Below are 13,542 nucleotides of genomic sequence, written 5' to 3'. Positions count from 1 at the left end.
ACGAAACAAATTTTAAAATTTTTATTCTTAGTTGACCGATACATAAAATCTCTTGAGCTTAAATTTTTGCTCATACTTTGTTGGTTACTTTTCAATTTTTATTTACTAAAAGAATTAGTATTTAAACATTAACTAAGTTTCTATTATACTAGACAAAATCTATTTTTTTTTGTTAATGTACTTTCATATTTTTTTCATGTAACCATTCAAACTTTTTTGTTATTTCGATTATACCAATAAACTTGCATTTTTAAGTCAATTTAACCCATATATTTTGTTTTTTTTTTATATAATAATCCAAACTTTTTATTATTTCAACTACACCATCAAATTTGCATTTTCAAGTCAATTTAACTCTTATATTTTGATGTAAATAAAATGTGACGTGTACTTTATCATCTCATTTTATATTTTTTTTACATATAAAAATATAGGAGTTAAATTAATTAAAAAATATAGATCTTAAAATATAATTAAAATAATAAAAATTTTAAATTATCACATAAAAAATTATCAAAATAGAAGACTTAAATTAAGTCAAAACTCAAGTTCAGCAATGTAATTAAAATAATAAAAAAATTAAATAATCACCAAAAAAAAAAAACAAATACAAGAGTATAAACATAAAAATATGAATTTAACCATTATATTATAAAGGCAAACAATACTCACAAAAGTCAAACTTAATATCTCAATCTCATTAACGTTAGTGTTTAGGCTCGATTCTAACTTTAACTTAGCATTTTGTATAATTTAATTGAAAATTATGTCATTATATAATAACCATTCTCAAACCACAATTTATTCCATAATTTACACAAACAAGTACATCAAAGTATTTAATTGTCAATTATGACCAAATATTTCAAGAAATATATAAAGGCCCATAACCCAATTAACAATGGAAAATAACTCACAGAAAAATGGGGGCAAAAATCACAAATTTAGCAACAAATGGGGCATATAATTAACCCATTCTCATTACACTCCGGGCACTTCTCCGACAACCCGGACTCGCCGGAAACCACCTTGTGACTCCCACTGCAATTGAAACACATCACAAACCTCACCCCACCGCAGCCCTCGCACGGCCCCTCCGACCGGTCGACCGGCGCCACCTCGAGCAGCCGACGGAGTTTCCCCTGCTCGTGCAACGACAGCACCTTTTCGGCCCCGCCGACGTACCGCCCCTTGATGAAGAGCCGGGGAGGAACCGTTTTCTCTCCCAGAATCCGCCATAGCTCTTCTCTGAACTCAGAATGCATCGAAATGTCTCTCTCGAAGAACAGAACGCGGAAGGTTTCGAGAAGAAATCGAACGCTGCTGCAATCCTCGAATGTTTTTCGGATTCCTCGCAGACCGGTGGTGTAAAGAATTACTGATTCGCCCCCTCCCGGCGGGCACTTTTCTTCGAATTCTAACAGGGGGTCTCTGTTTTCCTGGCAAGAAGACGGGGGAAATTCGTTTTCTCGGGAAACAAACAGGGGGTCTCTATTTTCTTCCAGATCTGAAAGGGGATTTCTGTTTTCTTGGGAAACTAACAGGGAACCTCCATTTTCTTGGATTTTCCGGGGATCCCTGTTTTCTTGGGAAAAAGACGGGGGGTCCCGGTTTTCTTCCGAATCCGGAAGGAGATCTCTGCTTTTGCCGGAATCTAACGGGGGATCTTCTTCAATTTTCCGGGCTTTCATCGGCGGCTCATCGTCGATTCTTCGAGCTCTTATCTCCTCTTCCTGGGTCTTCACTGCCATGACAGCCTGCTCGAACGCCGACAACAGGTTCGGGTCAAAGAGGCTGCCGGAGTCCAAGTCCGGCCGCCGGAAATTCTCCACATTAATCTCCGACAAAGGCTCCAATTTCCCGATCCCTTGCTTCTCAACAACAGCTCCAGGCCTAATATTTTCCTTGTCGTCGTCATCAAACTCCATTTCATCCTCTTCGAGGTCTTTCATCAGCTCCGAAACGTCGATAATCTCGGGCTCTTGAACCGTGAAGCTGCTCTGCCTGACCATCTTCGGCTCCTCTTTCTGGGTTTGAGCAGGAAAGATTGGTATTTTAGGCAAAGAATCAACGAATCCATCGGACGCATAAACTTGAAGAACTCTGTCTGTTTTCAGATACCCCATTTGCTTGATGGATTTCAGCTTCTTCAGCCACTTGCCCTTCATTGCCTTCATCTTTTCGCCCAATTTGAGCTCACAGAATCTGGGTTTTGGAGACGACTGAATTGGGTTTTTGAGAGAGAGAGAGAGAGAGAGAGAGAGAGAGAGTTTTGGGTCTGATGATGTCTGGGGTAACGGTAAGATTTGCGTTTTTAAAAATTTGAAATTGATTAGGTGGGAGGAGGCATACCGTAAGACTCACCACAGAGAAAAGAATGTGAGGTGGGCAACGGTCATAATTCATGACAGGGGCCTAGTGTTTCTTTTAATTGAGTCTTAATGATTGTTTGGGAAAAAAAAGAAATATTGAATTCCCAAACTATTTTTGCATATCTACTTTTATATAATTATTTAAATTTTTTATTATTTTAATTACATCTTTAAATTTATATTTTAGAGTTAATTTAATCCTCATATTCTAAAGGTTTTCACGTGTCAACATAAATTTTTAGTTAATCTGATTATAAATCTATATTTATATTTTTTAATTAATTTAATTTTTATATTTTAATGTGTGAAAAAATATAAATTGAAATGAGTTAATTTAATTTTTTTTTTTACGCTTCAAAGTATAGGAATTAAACTGACTTAAAAATACAGATATATGAATATTGTTTTGGGGTATAATTAAAACAACAAAAAATTTAAACTGTCGTATATAAACACATAATGATTAAATAACTTAAATTAACTAAAACATCTAGGTCCATAAATATAATTAAAATAATAAAAAATTGAGTAATTACAAAAAAAAAGAGAGATAAAAGTACAAAAGTAAAATTATGAATTTGACCAATATTCAATTAAACAAATTTTCAAACACAATTTACATCAAATTAAAATTTTGGTATTTTTTGAGAAATAATTTATGTACCCTCGCTGTATTGTTAAAGTTATGTTTACTTAGATATTAAAGAGTGACGCATTAATATGTTATATTAATACAATAATGTCATTATTTTAAGTGTTTAGATGCATGAATATTCAAAATCTATGAAATTGCCTTTTGAAACTATGGACCACTGCTTTTAGAGAAAGAGATGAGCTTTTGAAAGGTCAGAAATTAAAAGGTTAGAAAAGATAAAAGAAAAAAAAGAAGAAGAAAGAAATGGGCTAATCATGAAAATAATTTAATTATTTTATGAATTTATAATTTTTTAAATTTTAATAATTAAGTTTAAATTGATTTAGTTAAGTATAATTTTATAAAAAAATATAAAATCAATTTAAAAAATATGTATTCATGTTAATTTTGATACGTTTAAGAATCGTATAAACAACGTAACAAGGTTAAATAAATATGAAGACTCTTTTTAAATTAATTTTATATATTAGATAAAATTACATCTATTTGAGATAATTTGTACCTAATTGTCGAAAGAATTAAATAAATTATAAATTTATGAAAATAATTAAATTATTTTCATAATTAATTCAAAAAAATAAAACATTTTAATAGAGATTTAAAAAAAATCATAATGCACTATTTAACTTGTGTCACGTTGGTTTTAAATTCTCAATTATAAAAACATACTTCTGTTTTTTAAATATTTTAAATAAAATTAAAAACAAAATAAAAAAGATAAACCTCATTTTTTATTTTATTTGAAAAGTTTGAGATGCGCTCCATTGGAAGCGCCGCCCCTCCACCGAAGCTGTCGTGTGGAGAGAAGAAAAATCTTAACACCTGAACGAGTGGTCACGAGAGGACTTGCACCTCCCCCATCCCCCGGCAGAAACCGCTAGGAGGGCATTTTATTTGGAAAGTTAATTATCCACGATCGGATTAATTATATCAATAATTATTTAATTTTACATTCTATTATTATTTAATTATTGAACTTTGAAATATTATTTGTTAGTTATTAATATTTTAAAATTGTTACTCCTTACTCACCGAACTTTAAAATGTTACCTACTAGTCATTAATATTTTAAAATAATTTCTCATCCGTCGCTCATTAGTCACTGAACTTTAAGTTCACAAGTGACGACTAAAATATAATTTTAAAATATTAATAATTAATAATTAATATTTTAAAATTTAATAACTAAACAGTAATAATTTTGAAATATTAGTAACTAACAAATAACATTTTAAAATTCAATAACTAAACAATAACAAAATGCTAAGTTAAGTAATTATTTGTGTAATTAACTCTCCATAATTATGTCTTCCTAATAATGATATTTTTAAAAATATCTTATTAATAATGATATTTTTAAGAATCTTTAAATTTCGAACCTAAAAATTAGTTTACTCTAAATCGATATATATAGATTTCAACCCATTTTCAATTGGATTCCCTCTGAAATCAGTTCAAGATAAAAATCAATTGTAATTAACGTAATATTATTGTTGATTAATAATAAAATAAGCGTATTTAAATTCTACATTAAAAAAATAAAATATATTTAGTATCAGACTGTTCCCAACCCAATCCGACCCAATTTAATTTAAAGTCAATTCAAATTAAATGAACCCCAACTAAATGTTTCATATCATCACTGTCCATCAATTAAGGTAACACATCAATCGAATCTAAAACCATCTCTTACCTAAGTCTTATTAAACTTCATAGATTTTGTTTCAAGTACCCAAACCATATTTTTAATAAAAGCTAACATCACTCAAAACTAACCCACACAATTTCATTTGCCAGCACGTCTTACCTTTCATTGTATCACACACACACTAGTAATATTTCTCTCAATTATGCTCCTATTTTGCACATTTTATTCTCTAAGATCCTTCAGCTTCACAAAGATTTTAGCAAACATTATAATCACATATATAAGTGTTAAGCATAAACGGTAGGTAGGTTATACCATCTGCAAAGATAACATAAGGTTTTCATAACAAAGCTTTGTTTTCTCAAAGCATTCTGCAACAGACCATCCATCACCTAGCTTGAATTCATTATATCTGTTTGCTTGCAAAGAAAATTTCAAACCAGAAACTAAATGCATTCTGAATCCCCCTATAACAAACACCATACCAAACTATGTTATTTCTTGAGGAACCGGAACCCACCCCCCCCCGAGCTCTTTCACCAATGGCAATCCCGAACATAAACCCGTCCTGAACCAGTTACTGCTGAGCGCACTGCACCCTCTGGGCACCACCACCGTGCATATCTTCATCTTCCTCATATGCCTCCTGGGCTTGTTGCTGCTTGCGGCGCATCTCCTCCTCGATGTTAACGTCATGCAGCGTGGTCTCCTCGCACTCGTCCAACTCCATATCACTGATCTGCATCGAGGGCCTTGGAGGCAGCACAGCCTCAAGCGCCTTGCACTGCTCCATTGTGAGGGTGTCCGGGAAATCCACAGTGAAATGAATGTACAGCTTCCCCTTCATGAATGGCCTCTGGTACATTGGCATTCCCTCGTCATTTATCCCCTTGAATTGATCTGTACGTGTCAACGCTGAACTAATCAATGCCTTGGTAAAAAAACAAGAAAATGCACAACGCAACGGATATTAGCTATGTATGGAAGGAAAATTGCCACACAGTTGATGAAGCAGAAGGCCCAAATAAACACCGAGAGGAGAAAGGGCAAGGGAAAACTTCTATTTACTAGTGAAAATGCAAGCAGCGGTTCACAAGCATAGGCAGCTGACTTGTTCATAGAAAGTCAACAGGCAGCAGGTCAAGCAAACTTGTCTCTGCCAAATTCAAGTGCATACCTCAAAGCAATTTACATGCAAGAAAAATTAATCAATTTACCAGGCTTTACAACTTCTCCGGGTTGGGACTTGATGAGGAGCTGCCTGTTATCAAGATGGGTCAGAATAAACTGAAAACCGCAGAGTGCCTCAGTAAGTGACAAGGTGTGTTCAACAAATAGATCATCGCCCTTTCTCTTAAATTTGGGATGCTCTTTTTGTTGTAGAACAAAGACTATATCCCCTGTAACAGTGTCAGGCTGCAAAAACAAAAATGAAGGCAAAACTCTTTAAGAAAAAGTTATTCTGAGTCACAAATATATAGATGTATGCATATAATCCATTGGCTTACAGCTTCATCGGCCTCTCCAGGGAAAGTGATTCTCTGTCCATTCTGCATACCCTTTTCCACAATGACTTCCAAAACTTTCTTCTCTCCTACAACCTTTTCACCCTTGCACTGTGGGCAGCGATCTTTATCATTGATAGTTTCACCAGTACCTTTGCACTCATTGCAAGGGTGCTGCATCTGCTGGATCATTGATGGGCCAAGATGCCTGATAGAGACTTTCATTCCCGAACCTTGACACCCAGCACATTTAATGGAAGCACCAGACTTGGATCCTTTACTGCAATGATACTTAAATCTCAGCATTAGAGAAAAGAATCATTACCCAATGAGCACAACATTAAACAAGGTCCACGTGAAAGACTCACCCCTTGCACTTGGAGCAGATAACACTGCGTGATAGAGAGAGCTTCTTGGATGTCCCATTGTACAGATCCTCAAGAGAGACTTTGAGGGGATGGATAACATCCTCTCCCCTCCTTTGCCTGCGGCCTCTGCTGCTCCCACCACCTGGATGGCCAATGATTTGGTCCCGAATAAATCAAACATATTCTCAACATAGACAGCATTTAAGCTTAAAAGGTGCATCAAACAATGCATCCTTACCACCAAATGGGCTCCCACCAAAGAAGGACTGGAAGATGTCAAATGGATCGTGTCCAGCTCCTCCACCACCCATTCCTTCCTTTAGAGCATCCTCGCCATATTGATCATAAATCTCACGCTTCTCCGGGTCACTCAAAACCTCATAAGCTTGGGCCAGCTCTTTGAACTAAAATGCACACAAAGTTTCAATATTTCAAAACACAGATTAATACTCTTTATGAAAATTCAACAAAACAGAACAGCAAACTGCGCAGGCCACATGAAGTTTGAAACCATTTCTCCACACCGTAAAGCTGCAAAATCATTCCATACGATCCATGCCAACTTGTATAAGGCAAAATTCTAACGCCAGGAGGAATGACCAAGGCATTCTTTTGTTCCCATTATTAGCTAAATTAACATACAAATTCTCTAACTCCAATGACTAGACACCATATAGCCATAATCACCAACTTGGCCAACAAATTATCAGCATCGCAATTTCAGGTAAAAGAGAACACATAAAGCGGAAATCAAATCCAGATCTACGAAATCTACGAACCAACGGAAGGAGCTAAAAGCAACATCATCGATCTACAATAGAATAGTTTACCACTCATATTCATACGCATGTAAAGATCTCCAGAAAAAAGAACTATACCTTCTCGGGATCGCCGCCCTTGTCAGGGTGGTTCTTGATGGCGGCTTTCCGGTAGGCCTTCTTCAGATCGTCCTGAGAGGCGTTTTTCGAGACCCCAAGGATCTCATAGTACTTGGTGTTATCGCTCTTCTTCGGCGCTCTCCCAAACATCTTCGCTTAGCGATCGATCTTCAGATCCCCAAGACACGAAATGAAAACACACAAAGATCGATCAAACCCTGGCAAATCAAGACGAATACCACGCACAGATCGATGAGCGGAGAGACTTAGAGAGATAGAGAAAGAGAACGAACCGACGATGGAACCCTAGAGAGAGACGGGGGCGAATTCAGAGAATAAATCCTTGGCGTTCCAGAGACGAAGAGAGGAGGCTTGGAGGTCAGATCTAGGTTTTATCGGAGAGGGATTTGGACGGTGCAGATTCGTTTCGATCAGCGGTCCACAATCTCGCCTCAAGAAGGATCTAGAATTCTTCCGTCCCTTCCTCGTTACTCGGCGATTCTAGACTTCTCTCCATTTTTTAATTTGGTCAATCATATTTTTAAATTTAATCAGAAACGCCTTTAGCTATTTTGGCGAAACATTTCGTGTACTGATATGGCAAAAAAACACTCAAAAAAATTTTGGATCATTTTTTTGTAATTTTATAAACACTTCGAGCTCATTCCATAATATTGTTATTCAACTATAACAATGATTTTATAGGTGAAAAACTCTCTTAAGATGACTCATGTGTAGCTTATCTGAATGATAGTGACTCTCTCAGGATAGAACGACACTGATGGGTGACTCTTCTAGCGGAATAGATCATTTGTTTGGAAAGAAAATTGGCCAGAGACGCGAGTAATAATCCTCGCTTGAACCCTATGATACTTAAATTAGTCTCTCGTAAAAGTGCAATGCTTAAATGCAATAAATAAGTAGCAGAATAAGAGTTTGAGTACCATATGGGGAGGGGAACCCCCTTATTTATAGTGATGAAAGAGACTACAAAGTATCGGGTAATCCAATTTTCTTGATGAAAATCTCGGAAAAGGTTTTGACTGTTAGGATTATATAGATCTTATTATATGCACAGCGAAATTAAAATTTAGTTTACAGGTATTCGTTTTTAAAAAATTATAGGTTTAACAAATTGAAAACAAAAACGAAAGATTTACCTCTTTGATGAAATCTGATTTCACAGTTAGGTTTCCCGCCGTAAAATCCTCCAAGTATAGGATGTCGAGTCGGTCCACCCGAAATCACTTCTATCGAAGAATAAAAAAAAGAGTGATAAGTAGAAGAAATTTTTCACAAAAATTTTTAACTTACCTTTGGATTCACACAATTTCTTCAAAAACTCTCTCAACTTCTCAAGTGATTCATTAAGAATCAATAAAGAGTTAAGAGCTTTATATATATATATATAGGGTTTCATTAAACCCTACTCATTAAATGGGTTGGGCTTCTCAACCCCAGTCCATTTAATACTATTGGGCCAAGCCCAAACCAATTGTGTTAATTTGAAACCAATTGTAACGCCCCACTTTCTCGGACGAGTTATAAATTGGGACAATTCCGGAACAATAAATTTTTTCTTTCAAACACTAATACTACACCACATCATATCTCGAATCGGTCCCAGAACTTCCAATCATTTTTTTTAGAAAGAGAATCACTGTACATATCAAATGCAGAAGCAATGATCGAAACCTGATATCTTAACATTAATCGTAAATAAATTCAACACTCCTCAAAACGTTCAGAATCTAAAGTAGCAGAATTTAAATACATGGGTTGTACAACATACATTTCACTCTTCATACATTCTCTCTGCTAAGTGCCGTTTCATGCCTCATTTATCCTCGAATCTGTTACAATCTCCACCTGAAACGTTTGAATATTTCATGGGCAAAATCCAAGTTAGATGATGAATCATCTAAATAAGGGTATATAATGTTATGTCATGTGTGTATGCAACGTCTTACCTCGTAGGTGTCAATTGCACCCTCATGCTACCAACCATTTTAGCGGCCACCTCTATCAAAGCCGGGGTGTATGGGTGCATCCCTTGGTAAGGCAGCGGTGCCAGTTCGTACTCCCTACGGCCTCATATGCGTGTGATCAATGACATCAATGTGTATTTATGCATTTCATAGTCATGATGAAATATCAGGATATGTCAATATGATGAAAACATTTTCAAGGAACATAAACTACCTACAAACCAAGCATTTTTCATAAACTAACTTTAATTAAGGAGTACCACTTACCTTCTAGAGCTTATTGGGCTACCTCGATATTCGTGCCTTGCCTCGTGTATCGCCTCGATTTGCGTGCCAACCTCAAAATTTGACAAGTCACTTCAAATTATTCCTCAAATCATCATAATCATCATAATTATTTAAATAAATATTAAAACTTATTTTTTTATAATTTCTGGCATTTTCTTTAATTTTCTTTCTATTTCTTCCTAATTTTCCTCAATAAATCCAAATTAAATATTTATAAAATATTTTCTCAAATATTCTTCTACGAAAATTCATAAAATAATATTCTTGAATTTCTAAAATTTTCTAAGAAATTTTACTTACCTTGACTTAGTCTCTCTGGCTTTCTCGATATGCGTGTCATCTCCTCGAAATGTGTGCCCGAGCCATTTTCCTTGCTAAAATATCCGAAATATTAATAAATACGCAAATCCTATTTTTTTGGAATTTCCTAAATTTTTTTCTATTTTTTCTTCCTTTTCTTTCTTTTCTTTTCCTTTATTTTCTTTTTTTTTTTTTCTTTTTCCACTCCATCTTCTACCTCCAGCTTCTCTTCCAATGCCTGCAACTCATTCTTTTCTTCCATTCTTTCTTTTTTCCTTTTTTCTTTCTTTCTTTCTTATTTTTCTCTTCTTCTTCTTCTTTTTCTCCTTCTCTTCCTTCCCCTGTTCTTCTTCTTTGCACAGTTTCTGCGCGCGCGAACCAGCCTCGTCGTTGCCTGTTCCGGCCTTGTCGCCATGCACGCTGGCACCCCGCGAGCCGCTGGTCGTGGTTGGTTGCTCCTTGCTGGTTGCGGCCATGGCCGCCCAGCTGCTGGAAGCTTGCAGCCATGGCTACCGCAAGCTGTTGCGGCCCATTCCGGCGGCCCTCGGCCACCCTCGCGGCTACCTTCGACTACCATCATCGGCTCCCATTCTCTCTCACTCTCTCGATCTCCCTCTCTGGATTCCTCTCGACCCTCGCTTTCTCTCTCAGTTGCGGCTTCCACTTCCATTTCTTGCTTTCCTCATTCTCTTCTCCTTCTATTTATAAGCGATCCTCCCCTCTCCTCATTGGTTGGCTGTCTCTCAATGCGTCTAAGACACTCCAACCCACGTTTGGTTGCAGGGCATGGAGATTTTGCAGAGGCGTGGAGTGGCAGAGTATGGCTTGAAGTTGCAGAGATTTGGACACCCACGCACGCATACAACTTCGCCCTCATTTGTATATATATATAATATTTATCATATTAATTTATATAAAATTGCACATTAATTCTCAATTTTATTATAATATCACTTGGGTAATTCTCTTATTGAAATTATGCCTTTAAACCTCAAATTAATTTATATTATAATACAAAAAACGCAAAATTAATAACTTCAAAGCTTAGTCGAAAATGACGATTCGCCCCAGTGTCCTCATCGGACTGTTGTTTCCTCCTAAAACCACTGAAGGGTTGTTCGTTACGTAAAACCGGGGCCCTCCTAGGGTTCCGTTGATTTTTCGGGAGTCTCCTACAACGATTCAATTTTACACCCTAAATGGCGGCTGTATTTTAGCTGTACCGAAAACTGTTCCCGATCCGATTTCTTTCGATACCATAAATCCTATCTCGATACGCTCGTCGACACTATATAATTTTCCTTAGATAATTTCACTCCGAGGCATTCCCTACAGTCGATTCGGTACTAATAACTGATATCAAACCAATTTTTCGGTATTCTAAACTCATCGAAATTACATGACAACTTCATACGAACATGGGGTACTACACCAATAGTGTTATTGGACCAAGCCCAATGTGTTAGCAAGAATCCCAATTCAATTAATGATTAAATAATTATATCATGAATATAATTATTTAATTATTCTTATTTATCTAATAAATAAATACACTATAATTAGTAATTAGAAAATCACTAATTTATCCATCTTCTCTTTGAAAGTGATTTCTTTTGAATGAGACTTTCTGGGTTCACAAATAAATTGGCAACGAAAATAATTAACGATTAATTATCGTAAATCATGAGTGACATCTAGTAATATGTCATGATTACCCAATTTATTGTGAAGCGAGCATTGTGAACCTTTTACTATGTTACCATGCAATACGGTCCTTCTATCATCCTATATCTCAGCAAGATATGAGATCATGGTCAGCTAGTCGAATCTCTTAATCTCGCCATATGACCAAATCCAAAATCAATATTGACTAATTATGACACAACCCTTATGGAACAAATTCCATCGTCATATTATATTGGCTAAGAATTTATCGTTAAGTGATTACTAGATCGCATAGGATATATTCCTCTTAAATCTCAAGGTGAAAGATTCCATGTCTGACGCACACATATCTCATGTATCACTAAATCAGGCACATAGATACGTATGATTATTCTTGATTAGAATAACTACATAATATCGCTGATATCCTAATCCACCAATACATAGATATCTATGTCATCTCAAGTCTAAGGATTAGTTGCACAATCGCAGCTAACATTAAATCATTGAGAAATAACTCACGTGATTTAATGTTAACAGTCTCGTTCAGTGAATTCGTTCTTGTAAAAAGCACCTACTCATCTTCCTTCTATATCTCATACAGAATGGCACGAGACTCACCAACCTTATCTTTCAGTATCTTATACTGAATAAGAAAGAAGTCGATGTGTTGACCTTTACGATTTTCTATTATCCAGATTAGAAATTCTACGACCAGAAACATGTTTATAGTATAACGAATTGTAGATTATCCATAACTCGTATTCTTAACTCTTAAGGATGATATCCACTCTTTATTATACTAATGGATATATGCTTTATAATTTAAACTATATTGCAATTTAAATAAAATATAAACTTGTCATTTGAATAATATTTAAGGAATTACAAGATCGAGTCCCTTTGTGTCACTAGAATTGGTCTCTAAGGCTCATATCTAACATTGATTGGGTCTCCCGTGGGTAGTTTTGACCGAGTCTCAAAGAAGTATTGGCACACAGGTGCAAACATGTGATCGCACGGACGCGATTGTGGCACCCCCGAGTGACCCTTACTCGAGGGTGTTGGTGGTATTGGCATGTGCAAGTGCATGTATGGTTGCAGGCCCGAGCAAATTGGACCAGGGCATGGGCAAATGCGAGTGCAACGAACAAAGGCATAGATGCGTAAGGGGACACATGCGAGCACATTTTCTTTTCAATTTTTTGGTTCATTTTCATGCTGCTGCTCCACTATTTTATTAGGCATAACACATAATATTGAGAAAATACCATGATAATGTTTCTGATTTATAAATGTGTTTCTGTCCACGAAAATGTTAGAAACAGAAAAAATTCCATCTCTAACTAATTTTTTTTAATTTTTTTCAAAACTTATTTCTAGAATTTGTTTGAATACTTTATAAAATTTATGTTTATTTTTAAATTAAATAATTATTTTTTATAATTTTTTATATTAAAATTTATATGTTCAAAAAGGTCCATGTATTTTTTTACTTATATGTTTATCTCATATTTCCATTTCGTATTTTTTTTGAAAAATGTCATTTACTTGTTTTCATTTAGTATCATATCTCCTAGGTACAATGTTTGAATTAATAGAGAACTTTTTATTCTGTATGAATCAATATTATTACATTCCAATTTTTTTTATCGATACCTCTCAAGGAAAATCTCAAATTGGATCCTAAATTGATAATTAATATGAGCTTATCCATGCGGTTATGCATTATTTGAATAGGAATCCATTTTCTTAAAGATTCTGGCTTTTATGCTTTGGTGGATCTTTGAGATCCTTTCGATAACCTATGTTTGTTGAAAGGATATTTATATAATTTGATCGATTGTGTAAAGCTCGTGGTAGCAACAAAATCAA

The 13,542-nt window shown here is 35.3% G+C and overlaps 2 protein-coding genes across 2 annotated transcripts; both read right to left on the bottom strand.

The window, feature by feature from the left end:
• Nucleotides 1-791: 791 nt before the first annotated feature.
• LOC127797797 (uncharacterized) lies at nucleotides 792-2,338 on the bottom strand. Its single transcript, XM_052330939.1, has one exon. It carries the CDS (start codon nucleotides 2,175-2,177, stop codon nucleotides 945-947), a length of 1,233 nt encoding a protein of 410 aa, XP_052186899.1. The 5' UTR covers nucleotides 2,178-2,338; the 3' UTR covers nucleotides 792-944.
• Nucleotides 2,339-4,962: 2,624 nt separating this feature from the next.
• LOC127797218 (dnaJ protein homolog) lies at nucleotides 4,963-7,886 on the bottom strand. Its single transcript, XM_052329904.1, has 7 exons — nucleotides 7,720-7,886; nucleotides 7,427-7,594; nucleotides 6,787-6,952; nucleotides 6,549-6,690; nucleotides 6,184-6,460; nucleotides 5,893-6,091; nucleotides 4,963-5,575 (listed from the first exon to the last, which is right to left on the bottom strand). The coding sequence occupies exons 2-7, from the start codon at nucleotides 7,574-7,576 to the stop codon at nucleotides 5,253-5,255; spliced, it is 1,257 nt and encodes a 418-aa protein (XP_052185864.1). The 5' UTR covers nucleotides 7,577-7,594; nucleotides 7,720-7,886; the 3' UTR covers nucleotides 4,963-5,252.
• Between the last annotated feature and the right edge of the window lie 5,656 nt (nucleotides 7,887-13,542).

Source organism: Diospyros lotus, chromosome 3 (genome assembly GCF_014633365.1).
Source record: "Diospyros lotus cultivar Yz01 chromosome 3, ASM1463336v1, whole genome shotgun sequence".
NCBI classification, from domain to species: Eukaryota; Viridiplantae; Streptophyta; class Magnoliopsida; order Ericales; family Ebenaceae; genus Diospyros; species Diospyros lotus.
This window is presented reverse-complemented; position numbering and strand designations above follow the sequence as displayed.

Bases quoted from the DNA above. Each gene is read 5' to 3' on its own strand.
- LOC127797797 (XM_052330939.1), bottom strand. From the start codon at position 2,177: ATGAAGGCAATGAAGGGCAAGTGGCTGAAGAAGCTGAAATCCATCAAG.
- LOC127797218 (XM_052329904.1), bottom strand. From the start codon at position 7,576: ATGTTTGGGAGAGCGCCGAAGAAGAGCGATAACACCAAGTACTATGAG. The intron at 6,953-7,426 runs GTATAGTTCTTT...TGTGCATTTTAG, and splicing joins AGGGCGGCGATCCCGAGAAG to TTCAAAGAGCTGGCCCAAGC. The intron at 5,576-5,892 runs GTAAATTGATTA...TGACACGTACAG, and splicing joins CGGAGAAGTTGTAAAGCCTG to ATCAATTCAAGGGGATAAAT.